We start from the raw sequence: 24,063 nt of genomic DNA, 5'->3' as shown, positions 1-24,063 counted from the left end.
CCTCCTCCTCTCTCTCAGTCTCTCTCTGTTCGTTCTCCACTGAAGCGCACTTGACGTTCTCCATTGAAGCAGCTTCTCAAGTAAGTTGCCACAATCTAGGGTTTAATTTAATTCAATTGTCAGTGTAGTAAGTTAGGGTTCGAATATCTCAACTATTGGTTCTAATCACTAAGCTTATAACCAGCGATTTTGTTGTTACAAGATACAATTATGAGCCTAATTGATTATTCAATCAAATATCCCTAATTATTTGATAATTTAATCAAACTTTGTTGCTAATGTATTGCAGAATCCTTTAATATTAGGATTGTACTATACTACTATGGAATTAGTTAAATATTGTGTTTTGTAATTGGTGGTGTAATGTGTAATTCAGGATGGACAAGCAATCTTTAGCAGCCCCTATAAAATCAAGTGTTGATAAATTTCAACTCATTCCTGAGTTTTTGAAGGTATGATTATTTCAATTTGTTTTTTTTTTTTTTTTTTTGATGATTAATTCGTTGTTTTGAACGAACGGTTTGAATGATTATGGTTTCTGGGTATTACTGGGTTTATTTCATGTAATTTCTACATTATATTTTTTTGGAGCATACTTAATAATTGGACTTTTGGGTATCGTTGTGTTGTTTTTTGTATAGATGAGAGGGTTAGTGAAGGAACATTTGGATTCTTACAATTATTTTATTAGTACTGGGATTAAGAAGATCGTCCGAGTTAACAATGAAATTCGATCCAATGTTGACCGCGGAATCTATCTCAAGTATTTATCTCTACCGCTTGAATCTCTTATTAATGTTATTATGCTATTTACTGCTTGAATCCATACCAGTTTGAAGTGAAACATCTTTATTCTTTCATGTATATATTTAATTTAATTGTTTTATCTTAATGAAATATGTGCTGTTTCTTTGTCAATGTTTTGGGTTTTATCTATTACAGGTTTTTAGATGTTAAGATTGGCGAACCATCTATTGTTTTGGACGGTGTTTTCGAGAAGATCAATCCTCAGATGTGCAGACTATCAAATATGACGTTCGTAACCGTACCCTTCTACCTTATTGGTTTTAGATTTTGTTCATCCTTATGGTTCTATTATGTAAATCCTCTGTTTTTTCATTGAATCATGTTGTCTTTTTACACTATTCATGTATTAAACTTTGAGCACATATTTTACTAACATGTAAAGATAAATTTATTGGAATTCCTTATTCTTGCTTTGAAGAGGGCCTTTGGAGTTAGTCATTAGGGAGCTGTGGAACGACGAGCCACATAGTCTTCTTTGTAGATCATTTTTGCTTCCCTTTTGTCTCATACCTATTCAAGTCGGTAAAAGTGGTAGCATTTTCATATGTTTTGGCAGTCATCAATCTCTACATGGCTTTTCACTTCCTCATTCTTGGCTGTTTCGTTTAGATGAGGTTGGAGCTCTATAAAGTTATGTGGAATTTTAGAAAGATTCTTGAACATTTAGGGGATAGGTCCATGAGGCTACAACCCTACAACACTAGACATTCACGTCCAAAACCACATTATTGGCAATATTTAAGTTGTTGATGCAGTACATTCTTAGAGTATTTTGCATATTGTAGGAGCTAGATTCATTTTTCTCTTTATCTTTCTTATTAACTCTACCATATTTGCGAAATTTTGTAGATATCATCAACCTAAAGAATAATTTGATGGGTAGAGAATGAGTTTTAAATTTTGGCCTTACTTTCTGATGTAGATTTATTGTACGTGGTACTTTGTTAATTGACTGGCGTTAGTGCTTAGATGAATGGCAGTTTTTAAATGAGGACTAAAAATGCCATTTTTTTTTTTTTTTTTTACTCCTTAAATATATTTTTTCTATTAAAGTGGTTTATCAATTTCAGCATCTGGGTCATCTATTCTTTTGACATATAAACCCTGGTTCCTATGTGGTGGTTGAATCAGAAGGTTGCATGGAAAAATCCAAAAAAGCATATTGTGATCATCCCAAAAATCGTTTTGAAACTAAGGCTTTATTGTTGTATTATGGCAGGTATGCGGCACCTATAGAAGCTCATATAGAGTATGTTACTGAAACTGGTGGTCAAAAGCAACTCTGTGAGAAGGTATGTCTGTGATATTGGGCATGAGTTTTGCATAATTAAACATTAGTTATTAATGCTTTTCACTTCAATATTTTTCATATTTGGCAGAAAGATGTAATAATAGGAAGAATGCCTATCATGTTACGAAGTCGTTACTGTGTGTTATATGGGAAGGATGAGACTGAGCTAGCCAAACTTGGTTTGTCACTGTCTTATCTGGTTGCATTTTCGTTCATTTGCTCTCTCGGTGACATTATAACATTGATTTTGTTTTTCTCATCAGGTGAATGCCCACTTGATCCAGGAGGGTATTTTGTTGTGAAAGGAAATGAGAAGGTGTTGTATTCTTTGCTCCTTTTTTCAGTATTCTTTCAGCTAATACATAAAACTTGGTGTTTCCTTTCGTTACTACTTTAGCTTATTTGACTCTAGGGAAATCCACATGCATGATGTGACATAGCTTTATAGTTGATTCATTTTCTTTTCGAGGATGATGGATGTTTGGAGCCCAGTGATGAAATTTATATTGAGTGCCAATCATCACTTGAATTTATGGATAACATCATAGATACCATTTTATTTTAATCTACTATTCTTTATTTATGTATTTAGTACAATATTATTGTGTATCCTATATCTTTTCTCAGGACCATAAGAACAATCTTTCCTATTACTATATACAATTTTACAACTACTATATACAATTTTACAACTACTATATACAATTTTACAAATCATACTTCTTTAAGACTTCTTGACCATTGATCTAAAGAATTTCTGGAACATCTTTTTGCTTAAAAGTCATTTTTGGTCGCAAATGATGAGATGGTTTATTAACATAGCAAGAGTTGCTCCTTTTTGTTTTATGTTTGAAAGGAACTTTCCAATGGTCTTCCCTGCTATTATTACTTTTCCCACTTGGACGACTTAAGATCCTAATTAAGGCTTTCTTTAAGAGAAGGAATGTTTGTTGCAAGGTGGTGTAGTTTGTGCTTTAAGGAGAAAGTGTCTTTTAGTCACCTTTAGTTCTTCTTTCCTTTTTTCCCCTCCCTCTTTAACACTTACAGTAGTTTTGTTCAGCCTAATTTAATAAAAGATGCTTTTGTAGCTTGAGAAAGATAAATGCAAAAAGGCTTGCTAAAATGTGGAATATGGTTTTGTTGGCAAATTGGTGGTGCATTGGAGAGAAAGAAATTGATGGATACTTGAGGTTGTTATATCCCCTTGCAAGGTTTCAAGTTCCCATTCAAGGCTTTTTTATTATTGGGGTCAAGTATTAGGTATCAAGAGATGCTTGATTTATCATGATTTTGTCTAAAAATTGATTCATGGTCGCTCAAGGGCGTGATATTTTTTTTATTTACTTTCCCTCCTTTATGTATGGGTGACATATCTTTGTTTTTTTTTTTGTAAATATAATTCTTTAGTACCATTATATAAAGTCATTGAATAGTTTTTCCCTTAAGTGAGTAAGGCAGGCTCATTGATATCATAATTTAATTATGTGCAGGTGATTATGATTCAAGAACAGCTTTCAAATAACAGAATAATTATTGAAGTTGATAAGAAGGGAAAGTGAGTTCAGCGTTTGATGTTGCTTCTTATTTATTTGCTAGTTTAACCTTTTCCTCTACGTTTTGTTTTTTTTTTTTTTTTTTAAAGGTTGCGAAAGATGGGTTATTAGTTATGGACCCCTTTTTTCCTCACATAAAAGAAATAATAATTTTAAAGGATTATCCTTTTCCCTGCCTTAATAGTAGACTAGACTAATAGCCTATCCTTTTCAACCTCAATACTCCCTCCGTTTTTAAATACTTGCTCCACTTTCCTTTTCCGTTCGTTTTTAAATACTTGCTCCATTTCCTTATTTGGAAACTTTTACAATATTTACTTCATTTCTCTCACCTAGTGGACCCAACATAAATCATATTTTATTAATTTCATGTTCTCTCTCCTTCAATTCTCTCAACTACTTTTGCTTTTTACAATTTTTTATTCTTCCCCTTACCCTATGACCTCTATATTTTATTACATTCTCCAATTTCTCCTAAAACTCCTCGCATGGAGAAATGGAGCAAGTATTTAAAAACGGAGGAGTATTAAATTTATGAATTTCATTTTACTTATATACGTGATTGATGCTGTTATTCATATATATATCTGGACATATACTGATCTTGAGCAATTTTTTGTAAACAATATTATCTTCAAAATTATACTAAATAAACTAAAGTTAATGGCTTGCCACTTGTGTGTTGTGTTGCTGATTAAAAATGGTATTTATTACTTTAATACTTCCTCCTTTCTTTAAATAATGCAGAAGTTCCGTTTTATGTAAGCTCCATATTCATTACAATGTCTCCTTGTTTGGTTAAGATGTTATATATCCTATCACATTGATCCCCCTTTTCATTTCTCTCTCTCTCTCCCCCCATCAATGTGATTTATGTTATTGCTCATATAATTAGATTTCCGTTTTATGACTATATCCACCTGGGATCATGAACCAAGTAAAGAATAGAGGTCAGCAACGTGCCCTGGGTCTGGGCAGGACCTTTGGGCCTGCTATTTCATCACTATTTGGATGTATAATTAATCTTGAGTGATTTTTTTGTAGATACTATTAGGCTTGACACTTGTTTTGCTGATTAAAAATGGTTTTTATAGTTTTAAACTTTTAATACTTCCTCGGTTTTTGAAAATATTGTAAATTTCCTTTTATTATGTGATCTTTTTATTTGTTTTATTATGTGATCTTCATATTTGTCTTAACATATTTTAGCTGTCTCAATTTGACTGTTGATGGTTTAGTTATACTCCGTATGACAGCTGGTGATTGCTAGGATTTAGCTGTTCACTGTATCCAAAAATTGTTTTGAAGTTAGATTACTAATCTTAGGTCATCACTGTTTGATAAATCACTTTTCTGAATCTGGACATGAACATTTTTACTTTTCACATTTCCCCTAAGTGCTCAATATAATTATTGTATTGGCATGACGCTTTTCCTTTCTCTTTGCATTTGTAAGATATTCTAATTATTTCACTATTCTATGATTGCCTGACAAACAAAAGATGGTCAGGTTGAGCACTCTTTCTAATTATAATTTTGTGTGTCAGTTTGGTTGCATCTGTTACTAGTCTGGGTGCAACATTAAGGAGTAAAACTGTTATAATGATGGAAAAAGAGAAGATATATCTACAACTCAATAGGTTTCAGAATAAGGTATTTCTTATATGTTATATTAGTCTTGCATTAAACATTTACGTTTCTCATTACTTGATGTTGGTTGTAAGTAAATTATGCCTGTTGCCTTTAGGTTCCCATTATGGTGGTGATGAAGGCTATGGGAATAGAGAGTGACCAAGAAGTTGTACAAATGATTGGACGAGATCCACGCTATAGTGCTTTACTATTGCCTTCTATTGAGGTAATTATTGTAGAACTCTAATTTGTTTTTTTTATCCCTCATTTTTTTTAATTACTAGGCATGTTTATCTACACAAAATAGCCAAATCGGATGCTTGGACACGTACTCGTGTCAGACATGGGTACTTGATATAGTGTAATAGGAAATGTAGCCCCATAAAGTGGACCAATTTTTTTTTTTTTTTGGGGGGGGGGGACTTCATGGAAAACAGGTAATAAATATTAGTGGGAGGAACTTCATGGAAGGACTCTAAATGGAAAGAGGGAAAAACTTTATAAAATGGAGGGAATAAATAGTCTTATTTTCGTAGCTACTGGCGACTTATATTCTATGTTCGTTGGGGTCTTAGGAGGCATGGTTAGTTTCTGTCAACTAGTTAGTAAGTACCGAAGCACTAATTACTTGTGCCAAAACGCTAACGTACTTGCAAGGTTCGAAGACTTCAAACTGATTAAAATTAAAGAGTTATGAAACTTGATTTGTAATTGAGTATAGAGTAGTTGTGTATATGGATAGGTAATAAGTCTTTACTCTATTTAGGCATCAAAGGGATATCATCTTTATATTTAGCTTCTCTTTGGTATAATGCTAGTGTAATTTTTGCCGGCAGGTCATGTCCCTCTTAGATGTAAATGTGGTTTGAGTTCTTTAGTTTTGCTAAGTTATGGCACACTTCTGGAATCCCTCTTGATTTTCATATTTTGTTAGTGAATGAAACTTTGTTATCTTATATATTCTTGGGTTATTTTTTTTTTTTATTTTTTTTTTATTTTTTATTTTCCTGGCATATGATTAGATTTTAGCACCGAACTGCTTGGTTGCTGATGATAGATATTGGTTTCCAATTGTTCACTTGTTTCTGGTGATTGATATCTGGCTAATTATTTGTTACGAAGGGAAATTTTTTATGGCTGGTGTAGTGGTGATTACTAGGGCTGATTGACGATGGCCAGTTGTTCCTGGACCCTAGTTAATGTCGTCAAAAAAGTGTCTAGCTGATGATCTAAGTTTTTAGGTCTTAAGATGGTGGGTGATGATTGTTCCTATTTAGGCCCTATCTAGTTCACTTTTAAAAAATAATATTCAGTAAAAATAATTTTAGTTCAGTAAAAATAAGTCCATTTCAGTAAAATTAATTTTGTTTGAGCAAAAATCAGTGACTCTAAAGAAAAAAATTATAATAGAGAATTTGTAAAAACACTTTCAGCTCAGCAAAATTAATTTCAGTTCAGTAAATATAATTTTAATCCAGTAAAAATAATTTAAGTTTAGCAAAAATAATTTCAGTTCTATAAAATTAATTTCAGTTCAGCAAAAATAGGGTGAAGTGTACAGGGCCTTAGTCATAGTTCATATCACTTTCAAGTTACTACTCCCTCCCCCCTTCTCCAGATTTAGGCGATCTGAAAGTTTTGGAGAAAAGGATGCTTCATTCTGACATGTATCTTCCCTTTAACCTTTTTCAGCAAACATGTTTAGAAGTTAGAAACTGGAAGGACTAAATCAATTCCACGTCTCTTAAAATAGGCCACATAAGTTATTATATTAACTATTAGAGACTTCTTTGTCCTCACGGTATATCATGTAAAGTTGCTGATTGTTTTATATTCTTTGTGCTTCTCTGTGTTTATGCTTAATCCTGTTTCATGTTTCAATATAAATTGTTGATTACGTTTGTGTTTTAGGAATGTGCAAGTTTTGGTGTAAAAACACAACGACAAGCTCTTGAATTTCTTGAGAAAAAGGTATGTATTGTTTGTACTAATTTAAATTGTCGGTTACACTTGTTTGTGCTGGTATTTATAATATCGGGGATAGTCTTCCCTAGAAGTTGCATAATCTTACACTGAATGGTTCATTTCCTTACAATATCTTGTATTTAATTCCAAAAGTGAATGATACTTTTAGCAGTCATATTGTGTGTTTCAATAAGTCTATACTCTATACTGCTTCAACTCCATTAATTGTTGGTGCTAGTTGAGGCAGCTTGTTTTTTCACCCATATTAGATTTTTGTCCTTTTTCAAATTGCTTTTTATGCGCAGCAATTGTGAAGGGCTTACTTTAATCCTATGAAATGTAAAGGCATGATGTCATGTGTGAAAATTTGTTTTTGAAGAAGTTGATTTTTTTTAGCTGCTTTCTTTATCTATTTGTACTGAATCTAGGCTACTCATTGGACTGTAAAGTGACTATATCCACACCTAAATTTAAATTGTTTTTAACTATCACTACTGTGTCTAGTAATATTATCTTAATATTCACCGTGTTTGAAACATGTTTTGGAACTTTTTTTTTATGTATTTGCTTGAGTCATTTGTAGTTGATATCATTAAGGGCTGGATGCTGGTAGTGCAGGCCTTATGCAAAAAGAATGTTATTGGTGCATTTCAAAATGTTCTTTATTTTCTACTGCATACTGGATTTATATTATCTGAATGATATATAAGGAATGGGTGTTGTTAGATAATTAAAATTATCTTTTTAAATCATCTATGACTGATTTATCCTGGTTGCTTAATTTATTTGATTACCTGTTTCAGGTCAAAAAACCACAATTTGTTAGTGCTCAATCTGAAAAGGTGATGTTGTGTCCCTCTTAACCTTTTCAATTATGGAATCTTTCTATGCTATTCCTGACAGAGAGTAGAAATTCAATTGCAGGAAGATAGAGCTTTGAAAATACTACAGGATATATTTATTGCACATGTTCCGGTTAGTTATGCTAACTCTTGTTTTCAACATATGCAGTTCCTCTCAGTTCCAATTTAGATTGGTGTTTCTGTTGAGAGGCTTAAAGGAAAACAAAGAACTTCATATTAATCTCATGTCCCGCCTCTTGCAGATGCATGGGAGCAGCTTTCGTGCCAAGTGTTTATACTCTGCTGTGATGATGAGGCGTATGTTAGAGGCATTTTTAAATAAAGCTGCAGTAGATGACAAGGTGCGTTTATTGTATGTGCAGTGCTGACGACTTGACGTCCACACTTTTGACTGCCGAAGTTTCAGCTTTTTGCTTGTTTTCTGGAAGAATATCAGATCTGAATCAACAAATCTGACCGACATACCAAATTTTTGTGATTTGCTAGGATTATGTGGGGAACAAGCGGTTTGAACTTTCTGGACAGTTACTCGCTACGCTTTTTGAGGTATTGTCTTATATGCACTGGACATTATTTCTATGTACATCATAGAGTTTTATCTCTTTTATATATTGAACTGAACTTTGATGATAAATTTAGGACTTGTTCAAAACGATGATTACCGAAGTTGGAAGAAAGGTGGATGCAATATTAACTAAAAAAAGTCGCTCTAGCAGATTTGATTTTTCTCAGGTAAAAGTTCATGGATGGTTCAGTTGGACATTATTTTTTGCATCTTTTCTGTTTAGCAAATTAACATTTGAGGGTTTTCACCATTTATCTGCATCTTTTCTGCTGAGTTTTCTATTTGATCTATTGGTATGTGCACCCACAGAAGACCACATTTCTAGCATGCTACTTCTGATGTTCTTTTTCAGTTGACATGTTTCTTTTATCACATTCCAACACACAAGTGATTAATATCTCTAACTATCAACATCTAAAAAATATTAAAAGTTGATATTAATAATATGTAAATAGAAAGGATTCAAACAAGTTCCACATGAATACCATAGCTATAAATCACAAAAGCTAGTCAAATTAAAGTTCGTGAATAATATCAAAAGTTAAAACTTGTCAGATAAAAATAATAAACTGAGGAGGTATTTTTTTTTGTTTTTACCATGCATTCAATGTGCAATGTAAAAATTATATATATGTGTGTTCTTGTTAGATCGCATTGTATGAAGACCAAGCCCAACTGGAGACAACTCATATCGAAATTGAGCCGTTCACAATCTTGGGTGTTATTTCTGGGTTGATCCCTTATCCCCATCACAATCAGTCGCCTAGAAATACGTATCAGGCATGTATCAGACATTATTAACTGGAAAATGAATAAGAACTTGAGAAGTACTTCTTTACTTCCTTTTCTATTCTTCTACTGAACTGTGGAATTTCTTTTTTCTCTCTAGTGTGCTATGGGAAAGCAAGCCATGGGAAATATTGCTTATAATCAGGCAAGTATCCATCTCATCATGCTCTTTCTATTGTCAAATCTTTTTTTTTTTTTTTTTTTTTTTTTTTTTTTTTTTTTTTTTACGATGCAGATTTATTCTTATACTTCTCCATGGTCATTAATTCTTTATTTTTTGGCTTTGTTATTGATCTGTAACTCTATTTGTGGAAGTTAAGATACAGAAATTTGTTGTCAGGACTGACCAAGATAGAGTAGGATAGGCTGAAGCGTTAACATATGTTTGTTTCAATGATTATATCTCCCACAACCTTAACAAGATGTCCATGACTTTTTGCTTGGTTTAAACAAGGTTCATCGAGTTGCCAATTTAAGTATCAGAGCAATAATCACTTTACATTTTTGTAAAATATGGTATTGAATGAATTCATGTGCGATGGGATTCTTAATAAAACTTTCATATAAAGCGTGATATTGACCTTACTGAATTACTAGTAGTTGGTGTTAGGGATTGCACTTAGTGTTTGAGAGAGAGTAATGCTACTCATCTTTGGATACCTGGTTGCTTTCTTGTCGCTTATTGGCTGAGTTCTGAATCAATTAAATTATGTGCTGTTGCAGCACTCTTTGTTAAGTAATACTACTCTCTAATGTCTGTAATAGACAGATTTCGTGATTTGTCAGATGTTTTGGTTTAACTGCATTAAATGCTCTTGTAACTGCCAAAGTGGGTTGAAGTGGTAAGATACTGGTCGATACTGGTTTCTGGCTCTTTGCATCATCCTGTTCTGACATGATTGATCATATATTTTTTATTTATTTATTTATTTTTTATAATTTTTTTTTTTTTATCTCCCTCTGAATTTTATTTAAATGTTTTTTTTTTTTTTTTTTTTTTTTTTTTTTTTTTTTTTTTCCAAAAGTTATATTGAAAATTAATCTCAAGGGAGTCAAGGCGCTTTTGGATGCCTTAGTTTCAATCTTTTTATGCATGATCTTCTTTGTAGCCATGTTTTTTTTGTTTACATATTATTGTGATCATGCTCTATGAACATCCTTTCTCTTTAGATACTTTTGGCTATCTAGATTTTTGTTGTACTCTTTTACAAGCGGGAGTGAAACATATTTCCCTGTATTCATTTTGTTATAATCTTGTCTTAATTACTGCCTCTTGCTTATATTGATTTATGATGAGCTAATTGCACATTATGTTATTGCTTGTCAATGATGTAGCTCTTCAGGATGGACACATTACTATATCTTTTAGTATATCCTCAAAGACCATTGTTGACGACAAAAACAATCGAATTGGTATGTTCACTAACTTGTTGTACTTGGCTACTTGCCGATCTATATTATTTTTTCTCAGAGGAGAATTTTTTATTGCGAGTGTTATGAATGAGCATGGATCCCCTTTTTAACCTTGTCTTTTTCCTTTGAATATGAGTTTGAGTCTATTTCACCAAATGGTGGTTATTGACTGGAAAAGCTAAATAGAAACAGCCTGTTAAAGCCAAAGACTTTTTCTGAGCATGTGGCTTTGTACTTATTTACAGGTGAAGTATGATAAGCTTGGTGCTGGACAGAATGCAACTGTTGCTGTAATGAGCTATACTGGATACGATATAGAGGATGCTATAGTTATGAATAAATCATCATTAGATCGTGGTTTTGGGCGTTGTATAGTGATGAAGAAGTATTATTTAAATTTAAGCAAGTGACCAATTTATTTTCTTCAATTTTGTACAATGACTGATTTCTTTTTGTCATCTTGTCTTGTGTCTGCCGTTTGATAGGAAGAGTGCAATTATGCAGAGGTACGAGAATAATGCATCTGAAAGAATACTTCCCCCTACAAGAGAAGGATATGCTGCAGAAAGAATGCAGGTAATACATCAATTCTTTGACAATCTGAATATCTTTTGTTCAGTGTGACATGCCACATTGTGAAAGGTCTGTGCGTTTTTTGCTCTTCTTTTTTCTTTTGGGTCGTGTGCATGCTTGTGTGTTGTTGATTATAAGTTGTGTGGGGAGGGGGGGTTAGGGATTGAAATTTTTTTAAGGCAATGAATTCATTAATATTCTGTTTCTAAAAGTCTAAAAGTTATCATTTGTCACTTATTAATTCTGATAAAATTACAACCTATGTACCATTGTTGTAGGGTGACAAAACATGTCTAATATGGAAAGCTGTTGAAACAACAAAAGATATGCTACTTTTACCCTTTAAATATTCTTAGGAGGTGTTGAGATTTTGTGAGCAACTATAATCAAATCTGCGTAGCCTTGATCTTTATTGTGTTGGAACTTGGAGTGTATAGACATTACTCTTATATGTGAATCCAATTTATGCTTTTTCCGGGATATGGTAATAATATTTTTCCATGACTATGATGTGTATCCTACAGAAATATTTTTGGTAGCTATAAATATAGATGACTTGAGAATGTTTGGGGCATCCCACATACATGTGGCTAGGCAACTAGTAGATTTACACAATGAAGCACGGGTACACCATTGATGTGCCATATCCCGTACCGGGGACGTATGGCGTTTCCTTGAAAAGTGGTACGGGAAGGGTTTTTGGGTATGGCAAGGATGAGAGATGGGGACGTTTCAAGGACATTTCGGCTATTTTTCGACGTCCCTAACCCAATCGAGCCAGTCCGTTCTTAAAAATCACTTTTACTTACTTGAAAACCGACCACCTGTAGAACCCAAAAAAATTGTTCAATATCTATGGTGGCAAATTACGACTACTTGGTCATATGTCGGTGTGTCCGTTTGTGTGAAAGAAAGAGTTGTGGTGGGTCAACTTCCAACGCCATGGTCATCGACATCTAGGGATGGCAATGGGTTAGGACACTTGCAGTCCTTATCGGACCCTACCCTAAAATACGAGTATGGGTCCAATTTTTATAGACCCTATGGGTACGGGTAGGGTATGGGTATAAGTATAGGTGGTACCGAGTAGGGTTTAGGGTCCGGGTACATTGTATTTGGACCCAGACCCTACTCGTGTACCCGTCAAACCCAGACCCGTACTTAGACCTGCCCAATTACTTAATTAAAAAAAAAAAAAATCAAAATCAAATAATACTTGTAAAACCCTAAGTATGTAAGGAGCTTATAGTCGGCTTGCCGCATATCCCACATTTTGCATCTGCAGTCCAGAGTTCCAACCAAACAGAGAAACCTCAAGTCCTCAACTTCATTACTTCACCGCTTGTTTTACGATTTGTCAAATTAATTGTTAATGCTCTCATGTATTAGTTTTTTAATTTTTTGCGTGATATATACAATCGTACACTAAAAAATACGATTAAAATTAGGGGAAAAAAAGGGTAAAGGACCCTGATTGGACCCTACCCAGACTTGCTAGTCATAAGTTTCAAAACTGACATGGGAGAGTAAAAGTTCTATGAGTTATTTTCACCCTTACATGTAAAATATTGGAATATTGCAAGAGTCATTGTAAGAAGGAATTTAGGGTATACTTCTTTCAGGTCCTATGAAAGTTTTGTGCTGTTGTATTAAATGGAGAGCTATATATTGGTAGAAATTGGTTTAATCATAAGTTTCAAAACTGAGATGGGAGAGTGGAAGTTGTCTTTTTCGTGTTGTATTCATCATTTGGAAGGCTAGGAATCTAGGATATCCTTCTTGTGTTGGTGGTAATGTGGGAAATATTGTTGTTTTTATTTATTTATATATTAAATCTTTACGCATCAAACCAATTTAGCCTACTCTTGGGAATTTGGGTTGGCATGACTTAACACATGATACATTGTGCTTTCATAGCCAACACATTAGACAGATGATGGCTAACACATATACATTTTGGGAGGAAGTTAGAGATGGGAGTAACCATTTTGTGTCTATTTCCCTCAATTATATAACTTATCCACTTTACTTTACACTCCTGTTTCCTTATTCCACTCTTGCAATGGTTGGGATCTTCATTTGTGGAGCCATCAATGTGATAGGGAAATGAATGAACACCTTGGTTTTCTCAATGGTAGAGGATTCTAGGAGGTGATTGAGGGATTTATTGGGCTGCTCAACTTCCAAGTCTTTGGTTTGCTACATCCCTAGTTATCCTCTCTTCCCAGTTGACAAATTTATTGGAAGGGGCAGGTTCCTCTTAAGGTAAGAGCTTTTGGATTTGGGTAGAATAAACATTATTGATATGCTCTTTTGCTGGACATGTGCATGTTGTGTGGTGCCAATAGTGAGTCGTGCTTGCCTGCCTTCTTTCATTGTGAGATGGTGAGTAATATTTTGAGGCAGCTGTTTGCTGTGTACAGGTAGTCCTGGATCCGTGGTACTTTTTTGTATTGTTGTAAATTTGTGTTTTGGTCTTTTAAAGGCAAAGCAGATGTTGTGGCTTTATGATGATGCTGTTGTGCCTGTAGTTAATAGTTAGAACGGAATGCACAAATAGTCTCTGGAATCATTCCAACTTGTGATCTACTTTCTGGGATAAACTAACTTGTTTAGCATCTTTGTGGACTAAAAATTTGTAATCTGTTTCTGCTGCTATGAGGACTAATTCTCCTATGTATTTTCTGCTTTCTATTCATATAGATTAAATAATCTTTTTTCCAAATAACAATTAAAACTTTTATAGCATTTTTCACTAAGCAACTTTTGTTACTTGTTTAGGCATTGGATGATGACGGTATTGCTGCTCCAGGACAAATCATTCGACAAGATGACTTCTTAGTTAACAAGTCCACACCAAAGATTACAAAGGGGCCAATCACCTCAGGAGTGATACCAGATAGGTTGTTTGATTTTTCATTTTATTCTGGTTGCTTATTTATGCCCTGTCCCAAAATATTGTGCTACTTTGGAGAACCATCTCAAGGAAGGCTCTTTAGGAAAGTAAAGATAAAGAATGGTTAAGGAGCACATGGTTTTAATGAATCACTTGTTCTTTTTACCTCTTCCTCTTGTCCATTCCTAAATCTTCTTATGTGAAATGTTTTACTGTATATACTATGTGGAACGTTATTATGGGACACCTAAAACTTTAAAAAGCTGACAGTAGTCTCTGCATATAGTAACATTTTGATGTAACTTGGTATGGCTTCTCCAGTGAGTATAGGCCAACACCTTTCAAACTTAGTGGTCTTGCTGGAGATAATTCAGTGATAGATAGAGTGGGACTCTTCGCAGACAAGAATAGCAACATGTGTATAAATTTCATAATTCGCCAAACTCGTCGTCCAGAGGTAACTGCAATTGTTTTCATTTTTCAATACAACATCCATTTGTCACATTAAAACACACACTCATTCTTTCTTGCAGGTTGGTGACAAGTTTAGCAGCAGACATGGGCAGAAAGGTGTATGTGGTACCATTGTTCAGCAAGAGGATTTTGTTTTCTCTGAGCGTGGCATTTGTCCAGATCTGATTATGAATCCCCATGGGTTTCCAAGGTATTCTTGTGCTGAACACCGCCACCACTAAGATTTGATGTAGACAAGATTTGATGTTATGAATGAGAACCACTTCCCTAGACTTTAGTCATCTAAGCTTTTCTTCTAAATTTTGATTTATTTTAGTTGATGTCACAGTAATTTTATTCTACTTTTGCAAAACAATATAGTATGAGTAGATGATAACAGAAGAAGTTGATGCTTATAACACCAAACTTACAAGTTTAATCTTTTTTGCTGAAATGTATTCATAGAAAGTTCAACTGTCAGAGGGGAATCATATTTATTACCAATTGTGTGTTTTGTGCATTGTTATTGGGGAATCCGGGGCATATGCTCTTACATGGAGGAATAGCTTTTTCATGTTAACTATATAGGAAACTATTGGGTTGGGAGTTTGGGACTGGCTAGGTTTGCTCTCAGACTCTGATAAACATTTGCAGTTGACTTCTTTGGGAGGCATAAGAGGAGAAGATCATCTTGGCTACCAACTTGCATGCCTATTCCTTGAGATTCTATTTCAAATTGCAAATAATTTCTTGCTTTTATTCGGTGTAATTGGCATGAGACATATTATTTTTTTCCCCAAAAAGTTCTTTGGTGGAAATCTATATTCTCTTTACAGTGTACGCTTCTTCATTATCTCTATGATGTTACTTCACTTCATCTTACAGTGTTTGGCCAAGATAAATCTTTAGGAGTCTATAATTTTCTTTTAGATGTTTAAATTATTTTTTTTCAATGAAAGTGAATGTGGTTTTGAAAAGGACTAAGAATCAATCACATAGCTTCATAAGGAGTAAGAAGCTAAGCGAGAAACTCTATTCTGAAATTATCCCTTGCAGGAACAGCCCTCTTAGATAGCCACACGTGTGGATTACAAATGATATTCTATCCCTTTGAGAAGTACTGAAAATAATAACAAAACTTTTAATACATAGCTGTAATAAGGCGTGTATAATTTTTTCACTAAACCTTCTGTGTTAATAATTTGGACTTAAGTCCACTTCCTTTTGTTCTTTACCTCTTAGCAATTTTTTACCTACTTCATTTTCCTACTTGTGATTATTGTTCACTAGTGATAAACAATGTTCCAAATAAAAATAAAAAATAAGGAAAAGTGTCATGTTGCTTAAGCTAGAAATCAGTGATTATAAATTAAATTGAATATTTGCTTATGTCAAAGGTAGAATGGAACTATTTGGTTGTTGTCATTGCATCTGTATAAAAGAATAGGAAACCAACACTTAATAGTAATAAATTTATGTGAATGCAAAACCCTGTGTTTTTTCTAGGGAATATCGTAATTGTTCTAATGCAACCATAAAGATTTTCTTTAAGGGATAAGAATTCCATTTTGTTACGATATTTGGGGCAGGCTGATGTTGGTTTACGTGAGTTTGGTATATATACTACAGAATTTGAAAAGGGAGATCTTTTTTTTTTTTTTTTTAATTTTTTTATTTATTTATTTTTTGGGGAGGGGGGTTGTGTAGGGTGTTAGGGGAGGGTGTATGATCAGTGATGGCTAAAATCCAACCTTAGTAAGCATTAGTGATGTTCGACACTTAGGCCTTGTTTGGTTGAACAAAAAATGTGGGGAATTGAAAAATCATGGGAATTTAAAAACGGGGGGTTTGTTTGGTTGACTATAAAAAGTGAAATATGTAGGAATTAAATTACCAAGCCCTCCCCGGGAATTTAACATTCCCGTGATTTGCAAATTCCTTCTCTACAACCAAACAACTTTATGCAATTCCTAGGAAATTGAAAGAGGAAATTTAATTCCAATGAAATTCAATTGCCTATGGGAATTAATTTCCTATATCAACCAACCTATACCTTAAATTTAACCTCCTTTTCATGTTAGGCTTTGGATGCAATTACTATGTTACTTATTATGTTTTTGTATTCAGTGGGGTAATTGTTAAACCAAAGCGAACCTCTTTAGAAATTGATGATCACTGGATGAAAATCAACGCCCCCTACACATTGTTGTCTTACTTTAAATACTTTTATTGTGTTGTAGGTCTCAATAGATATTTTCTAGCCACTCTTATTAGAGAACCTTAGATACCTAAGGGGTCCATGATTTCTTTTTTTTTTTTTTTAGTCTTTGACCTCATTTGTGCCTCCAAGACACACATACGATCAGTGTTGGACTTTTGATACCCTCCACAATGTATCTGTTATCAATTCCCTTGGCAGACTACCAGATTTAAAATAGAGAAGGCTGGTTTGTAGAGAAAGCTCGGTCAATCCTTTTTTCTATCTTATATCTTATGTACACATTACCTTACTTGTGGAATGACGATAGTTTGATTTCTTGTTGTAATTACATTTTAAAGAGAGCTCTTTTATTTAGGAGATGAATGAGTTAAAAGCTTTTGTTTTCTACTGCTAATCTTGAAGAAATTGCTAGAGTTCCGTAGTCCTTAGAACATCTTCCTTTTTTCTTATCTATTTTTCTCATAGGAAATCTTAAGTTAATAGTGTTTATTTAGATTGCTCTTGTTATAGTTGTGTATGGTTTTTGATTACATATAAACAGAAGGACATGTAATGTAGGATCTGAAGTGCAAAGTTTTGATTATGGAGGAAGTTAAAACGATATGTAGGAAATGGGTTTGTATAAGCACATAGCACAATTGTATTAGATTGAAGTGAATGCAAGAAAAGGTTTTTGATGGGGCAAGAGATAATTTCCTCATTCATGTAGTTGACCTTATTGGTGTAAATGACAGGGAAAATGTAACCTCTCCTCCGCACTCCCAGCACAACCAAATAATTATTAAAATAAAAGATCCTTCACTGCACCAACAAAGGCAATTGGTGCACTTGGCAAATAATGCTTTAGAAGTTTTTGTGGGAGAGCATGGAGAAAATTATTCGATGTTATGGTAATCATTATTGTTCAACAATCTATATAGTATACATCATGTGTTGTTGGACATGACTAGAATATGAACTGATATTGGACATGTTTACATGATTTATATCTTTGGTAGGGTAACATATCTTGCTTAATATGTGTGTATTGTAAACTGATCATATAGACGGGCATCTTATGCTTGATTGTAATCTATTTATATATAATGTGCTTGTGTGGCTTTGTTTTTTTCAGTCGAATGACTGTAGGGAAGATGATTGAGCTTCTGGGAGGTAAAGCTGGAGTTTCATGCGGCAGATATCACTATGGAAGTGCCTTTGGTGAACCAAGTGGCCATGCCGACAAAGTTGAAGATATAAGGTTTTGTATCACTTGTATGATAGAGTTTTGGTTTCCCCAAGATGTCTTCTGAATTTAGTTTGTGTATTTTCCCAGTGAGACCTTAGTGAAGCATGGATTCAGCTACAGCGGCAAAGATTTCCTCTATTCAGGTTATTATTGTCCTTCTAAACCTTTTTACATCATGAGATATGTATTTCTGACCTCTCTCTTGCATTTTTTCTTTTTTATATCCATTAGTTTTTCTGTCAAGTGTCAACATTCTACAGTATCTTGGATATTATGTATTTCGAATATGAAATCTGAAGCCATATTTCATGTACTATATAATATATTTTTACAAATTTTTTTGTGGCCGATTTTATTTTTCCCAAGTGTTGAGAAAATTTTCATTACCAAATTGTTAACTTCGAAATTGTCTTTGACTTGCTTATCAATTTTATTACCAATATACATTCAATGTCCACAGCTTTAAAGAGCTTTCATTTCATTGTTTACTGCTGTTATTCAGCTAAAAAACATGATATTGAAAAGTTACCCTCTATTTTCCCCCTTGTCTGCACATTATTATTGTATGAATGTAAGTTTAATTTTCTTACTTTTGCTTCAGGCATAACTGGAGAACCACTGCAAGCATATATATTCATGGGGCCAATTTACTATCAAAAATTAAAACACATGGTGAGATTATTTGAATCTTTTGACTACTATTTACTGTGCATGAAATCTACTTCATACAATGAAAATGTGCTGATTGCAGTAATTTTTTCTCCTATCTCCCCCCCCCCCCCCCCCACCCCCACCCCCGTCCCCAGATTTGTTTGTTAAGTTGATTCCCATGCTTCTATAGTGACTAATATAAATGCTCTGCACAGCTTAGTAGGAAGATAAATAACCTTCTACTAAGCCCCACTTCTATACCTTGATCATCTTTGTTTGGCTCGCAAGACAAGTTAGTTGACTTATTCATGGAGTTTCTTTACTTGTCAATTTATAGCCTCCTAGATAGAACTCCTAACTTAGGACCTTTCCCTATCACCACCTTTTTAGGAGACTGGGTTCTTAAGCAGGTCGCTGGTTTGGTGAAACTCAATACATTTTTGAACTTTCCTATATGAAGGATGTTGCATCCTCATGCATGGAATCTGTGGCTTTCTACTGGAGAGAAAGGGGACCTCTTCTTGTAATGGTAAAGTAGATTTTCCGTGGTTCCAGGATTCTAGGGTTTAGAAATACTACCTCTATTTCTATTTAGTTGCACCGTTTATTATTGGCACAATAAATTAGGAGAAAAAGTAGGGGTCTGTGAAGTGTATTTTAAGCAAAGAAGACTACATGAATTAAGGCAACTGGGAATTGGTCACCATGTGAAAAGTAGGGGCATATAGGTCCTGTAAAAAACCATGATAAGAAAAGGGTGCAATTTTTATGATATTTCCGTTTTAAATAAATGGTGCATCTAGAGAGAAACGGAGGAAGTATTTGGGTGTAGTACCTTAGATTTTAAGAGGTGTAAAGTTTTTGGGCATTTGACTTTTATGCTATTATGGGTGCTTTGGTTAGAGGGGAATAGGATTGATTATGATTAGTTGTCTTCTTCATACACTGATTTCCTTGATTTAGCCTTTTCTTCTCTCTAGTTTGATGGAATTCTGATCCCTCTCTTTGTAGTTTCCTCTATCATCTTCAGTTCTCTCTCCACCCCCATCCCCACCGCAGGAATAAAAATAGGAAAAAAAATAATCTCTTTTCGTTTTGTGTTCATGAATTGGATGTACATCTTTCTGTAATCTATTCGCGATCTTTTCTACTATCAAAGATTTTGGTTTTTAATACTGAGTACTATATCCCTGCTCTTGCTCTCATGAACAATTCTAGTTTCTTGTGGTGTGTTCTGGTACCGAAGTTTTGCTACTAATTGCTCCATTTTTTGGTGCAAACAGGTGTTGGATAAAATGCATGCGCGAGGCTTTGGTCCTCGTGCTATCTTAACTAGGCAACCAACTGAGGGGAAAGCTAGAAATGGAGGTACTAAAATTACTAATATAACTGTGCTCTTTATAAACTGCTAAAAGTTCTGTTTTCGTTGACACCAATTGTCTGTTCAGGATTAAGGGTTGGCGAAATGGAGCGTGATTGTTTGATAGCTTATGGTGCTAGCAATCTGATTTATGAACGCTTGATGCTCTCAAGTGATCCCTTTCAAGTTCAGGCAAGTGCATATGTTTGAAATTAGAACCTGTTGCTGTCTATTCTCATTCTACATGGATATCACTTATCCTAGTAAATGTGGGATGCTATCTAGTTGTTTTACTGAGTAATGATATTGTGGGACCATCTGGTTCCTCATTCTAGCTTGTTGCAAGGAGAAAGCTCTGCTATCTTCTTGTGTTTTCGTTAATGTTCCGTAACTAAAGGTGTTCAATGTACCGGACAATATTGGGATTTTATCCATGTAAATTTGAGAGATTGGTTTAGATTTATTCAGTTTAAAAGGGTTTCTGGAAATGGTATATTTAATGCAATGTGAGAGATGCACACAAAATTTTCTTCAGTTGATGTATTCCAGTAAGAGATGCATCAGCTCTTGAATAAGATGAAATAGTGGAGCTTTTGTCAGGGATAAATGGGAGGATAAGTGGGTTTTGATTTTTCACCTCCAGCGTCAATATAATGGGTTTTTCCTGTCTTCTCCAGTGCAGTTGAGTAAGCATTTGATTCCCCTTTGCTTTTGGGGCTATCTCATGTTAGCTATTCACCAAGTTCTCTTCTGGTTATCTCAGTCTACAAAGCTGGAATGTTATTTGTGTTGAGGGACTAAACAGCAAATGCTTTCAGTTGATCAGTGACATAAATCTTTAAAAGAATAATAGTCAGAAAACACAATAAGAAGAGTCATTTGTTTTAAGTTAGAATGAATACAGAATATTGAATATCCGTGTACATAGTGTAGAAATCTGCTGAATTTTCTATTGTTAAAAAGTATTTATGTTTTACTTCTCATGCTTAAAAAATTCCCTGTTCTGCTCAGGAGAGGGTGGGGGTGAGAGGCAGTTGGAATTTTTTTATGTTCTTCATATTGGATGGATGTTCTCCAGGACCAGCTATTACCAGTGTTTAATTAAAACATTTTTTTTCTGTAACTGTATAATTCATATGATCTGTCATTAGATTGCATGCTGGCATGCTGCAGTTTTGCTCAACTCCTATTCATCCTTAATCTGTGCAGGTTTGTAGATCATGCGGATTGTTGGGATATTACAACCATAAACTGAAAGCTGGTATTTGCAGTGCTTGTAAAAATGGGGAAAATATATCCACCATGAAATTGCCCTATGCTTGCAAGCTCCTGTTTCAGGTAAATTCCACTCCCCCATGCAATCCAGTGCCTAAAAAATTTACGAAGTACATAATGTAACAGTATTTATTTATGCGGAGGGTTGACAAAAGATTTCCCTATTACAATCGGATTGCATCAAGGGTCTGCATTAAGCCCTTTTCTTTTTGCAACGGTTCTAGATGAATTAACTAGACCAATTCAAGATGAGGTTCCATGGTGTATGCTGTTCGCAGATGATATCGTTTTGGTGGATGAGACTAAGGATGGGGTTAATGTCAAGTTGGAGCAATGGAGGCAAAGGTTGGAATCTAGAGGGTTTAAGCTAAGTCGGAGTAAGACTGAATATTTGGTATGTCGTTTTGGCACTCAGAGGGGGACAAGCAATGAAGTGGTGAGTTTGGATGGAAAGGATTTGACCATGAGTGAATGTTTTAAGTACCTAGGGTCGATCATCCAGAAGAATGGTGACATTGATCAAGACGTGACCCACAGGATTAAGTCAGGGTGGCTTAAATGGAGAGCGGCCACGGGAGTGTTATGCGACCGCAGCATTCCCTTAAAGTTGAAGGGAAAATTCTACAGGACTGCCATAAGACCAGTGTTGCTCTATGGTACAGAATGTTGGGCTTCTAAGAAAGAGCATATTAAAAAGATGGAGGTTACGGAAATGCGCATGTTAAGGTGGATGTGTGGAAACACTTTAAGAGATAGAATCAGAAATGAGGTTATTCGCAAGAAAGTAGGTGTGGCGGGCATTGTAGATAAATTAAGGGAAAATCGTCTGCGTTGGTTTGGACATGTAAGACGGAGACCCGAGGGTGCACCGGTGCGAAGAGTGGAAGAGTGGGACCATGGAGGGATTAAACGAGGAAGAGGGAGACCAAAGATGACTTGGTTGGAAGGAGTGAGGAAGGATATGAAGTGCATGGATTTACGTGAGGATGAAGTTTTGGATCGTAAGGGATGGAGGAGAAAGATTTATGTTGATGACTACACGGAATAATCAAATTTGGTTCATGTTAGCCGACCCCACTTTTGGGATTAAGGCTTTGATTGATTGATTGATTGATTTATTTATAAATGGTAAGATAAAAAAACATTAGGAAGCCCTTTTGTTGTTTGATTGTGACTAAACATGTTTCTAGTAAAGTATTTTTGACAAATTACTTCTCTTCTTTGCAGGAACTCCAATCGATGAACATAGTTCCTCGTTTGAAGTTGTCCGATGTTTGATTTGCTACTATCTCTTAAAACACTTGAGCTCTGAGATGCAATATTGCAATGATATCAATATGGCGTTGGCATGATCTCCATCAGCTAATGAGTGGAATATTGTGAATAAAATGACTGTAGCAACATAAGGAAAAATGGTGCATTTGACCAATTGACCTCGTGGGGGATGTGGTCTAGTGTCCACCAAATACATCAATCGCGGGAACCAGGATTTTCTCTATTGTGACCAAATGTTGCTTTATCATACGAGGGAGAATAGATTCAGGACACATGCAGCACGGTAAACCCCTGCAGCCCTGCATTCAACCAGGGACGACTCTTGGAGGGTGTGTTGCCGTATGCCCGTATTAGGAGTTTTGTAGACACTGATCTTAGAAATAGTCGTGTATATATATGATGTGTGCATCACTTACTATTCTCTTTAGCATTACGGGAAATGCCAGTTTTGTATGACTTTGATACTCAGTTAAAATTAAAAAAAATCAATAAAGAACGCATTCAGTTACTTTTTTCTTAATCAGTAGTTGGACTTGTGAGTTTGTGATACCATAGGGATGATAATGAGTAGTGAGCTTCACAAAGTTCGTGTCAATTAGTGCAATTTTGCCTTTAATATACTAATATAGATTGAATACTTTGGATGTTGGTTTGTATTAAGAATCTACCCTTCATTATTTATATTCAAGTAGGATTGTACGATCCTACCAACCTTAAAACCCAACCTATGATTTAGATTGTTGGATCAAATTATGATTTTAACAGCACACTTAACCCACAAGTGGTGATAATACTAACAATGTCGTGGAAGGAGGAGGGAAGCATGGGGCAACTTCTTCAGCGCTACAATGTGAAGCTTGGGCATGCTTTGAAGCGCTAAAATGGGCTAAAGCAAAAGGGGAACAAGGGGTTCTAATCCTTTCTGATTCGGTAGCACTCATCAACAACCTGCAAGACAGTCTAGGTAAGGATGTCTCGATAGCTTGGACAATTAAAGAAATAAAGAAAGTGGGAGAAACGTTCCAAAGATGTGCAATTATAAAAGTCCAAAGAGATCAAGTTCAAAGGGCACATGACATTTTATGTTGCAATGTCGAATTACTCTCACCGATTTTATGTTTAGGAGCTAGTGTATGGTTCGGTCTTTGCTTTTGTCACAAAAAAAAAAAAAAAAAAAAAAAAAAGAAAAGAAAATGTAATAGTTAATTTTTAAATATTTAATTAAATAATAGTATAGATTATTAAAAAAAATT

The 24,063-nt window shown here is 34.6% G+C and overlaps 1 protein-coding gene across 1 annotated transcript; it reads left to right on the top strand.

The window, feature by feature from the left end:
* Nucleotides 1-23,333, top strand: LOC145592474 (DNA-directed RNA polymerase III subunit 2-like). The gene is made up of 31 exons (XM_081648928.1): nt 1-80; nt 377-452; nt 642-763; nt 943-1,035; nt 2,027-2,099; nt 2,187-2,277; nt 2,362-2,414; nt 3,589-3,653; nt 5,199-5,304; nt 5,399-5,509; nt 7,195-7,254; nt 8,052-8,090; nt 8,173-8,223; nt 8,354-8,452; nt 8,598-8,657; nt 8,751-8,843; nt 9,325-9,456; nt 9,566-9,610; nt 10,801-10,878; nt 11,124-11,263; nt 11,364-11,454; nt 14,233-14,354; nt 14,669-14,804; nt 14,881-15,011; nt 18,136-18,261; nt 18,337-18,392; nt 18,851-18,921; nt 20,184-20,268; nt 20,349-20,452; nt 21,470-21,598; nt 22,763-23,333. Exons 2-31 carry the CDS (start codon nt 378-380, stop codon nt 22,811-22,813), a joined length of 2,688 nt encoding a protein of 895 aa, XP_081505054.1. The 5' UTR covers nt 1-80; nt 377; the 3' UTR covers nt 22,814-23,333.
* Nucleotides 23,334-24,063: the final 730 nt, after the last annotated feature.

The sequence above is a fragment of the Chenopodium album genome, chromosome 18 (assembly GCF_948465745.1).
Source record: "Chenopodium album chromosome 18, dcCheAlbu1.1, whole genome shotgun sequence".
NCBI lineage: Eukaryota > Viridiplantae > Streptophyta > Magnoliopsida > Caryophyllales > Amaranthaceae > Chenopodium > Chenopodium album.
Note: the sequence above shows the minus strand (reverse complement) of the source record. Positions and strands in the feature narration are given on the sequence as shown.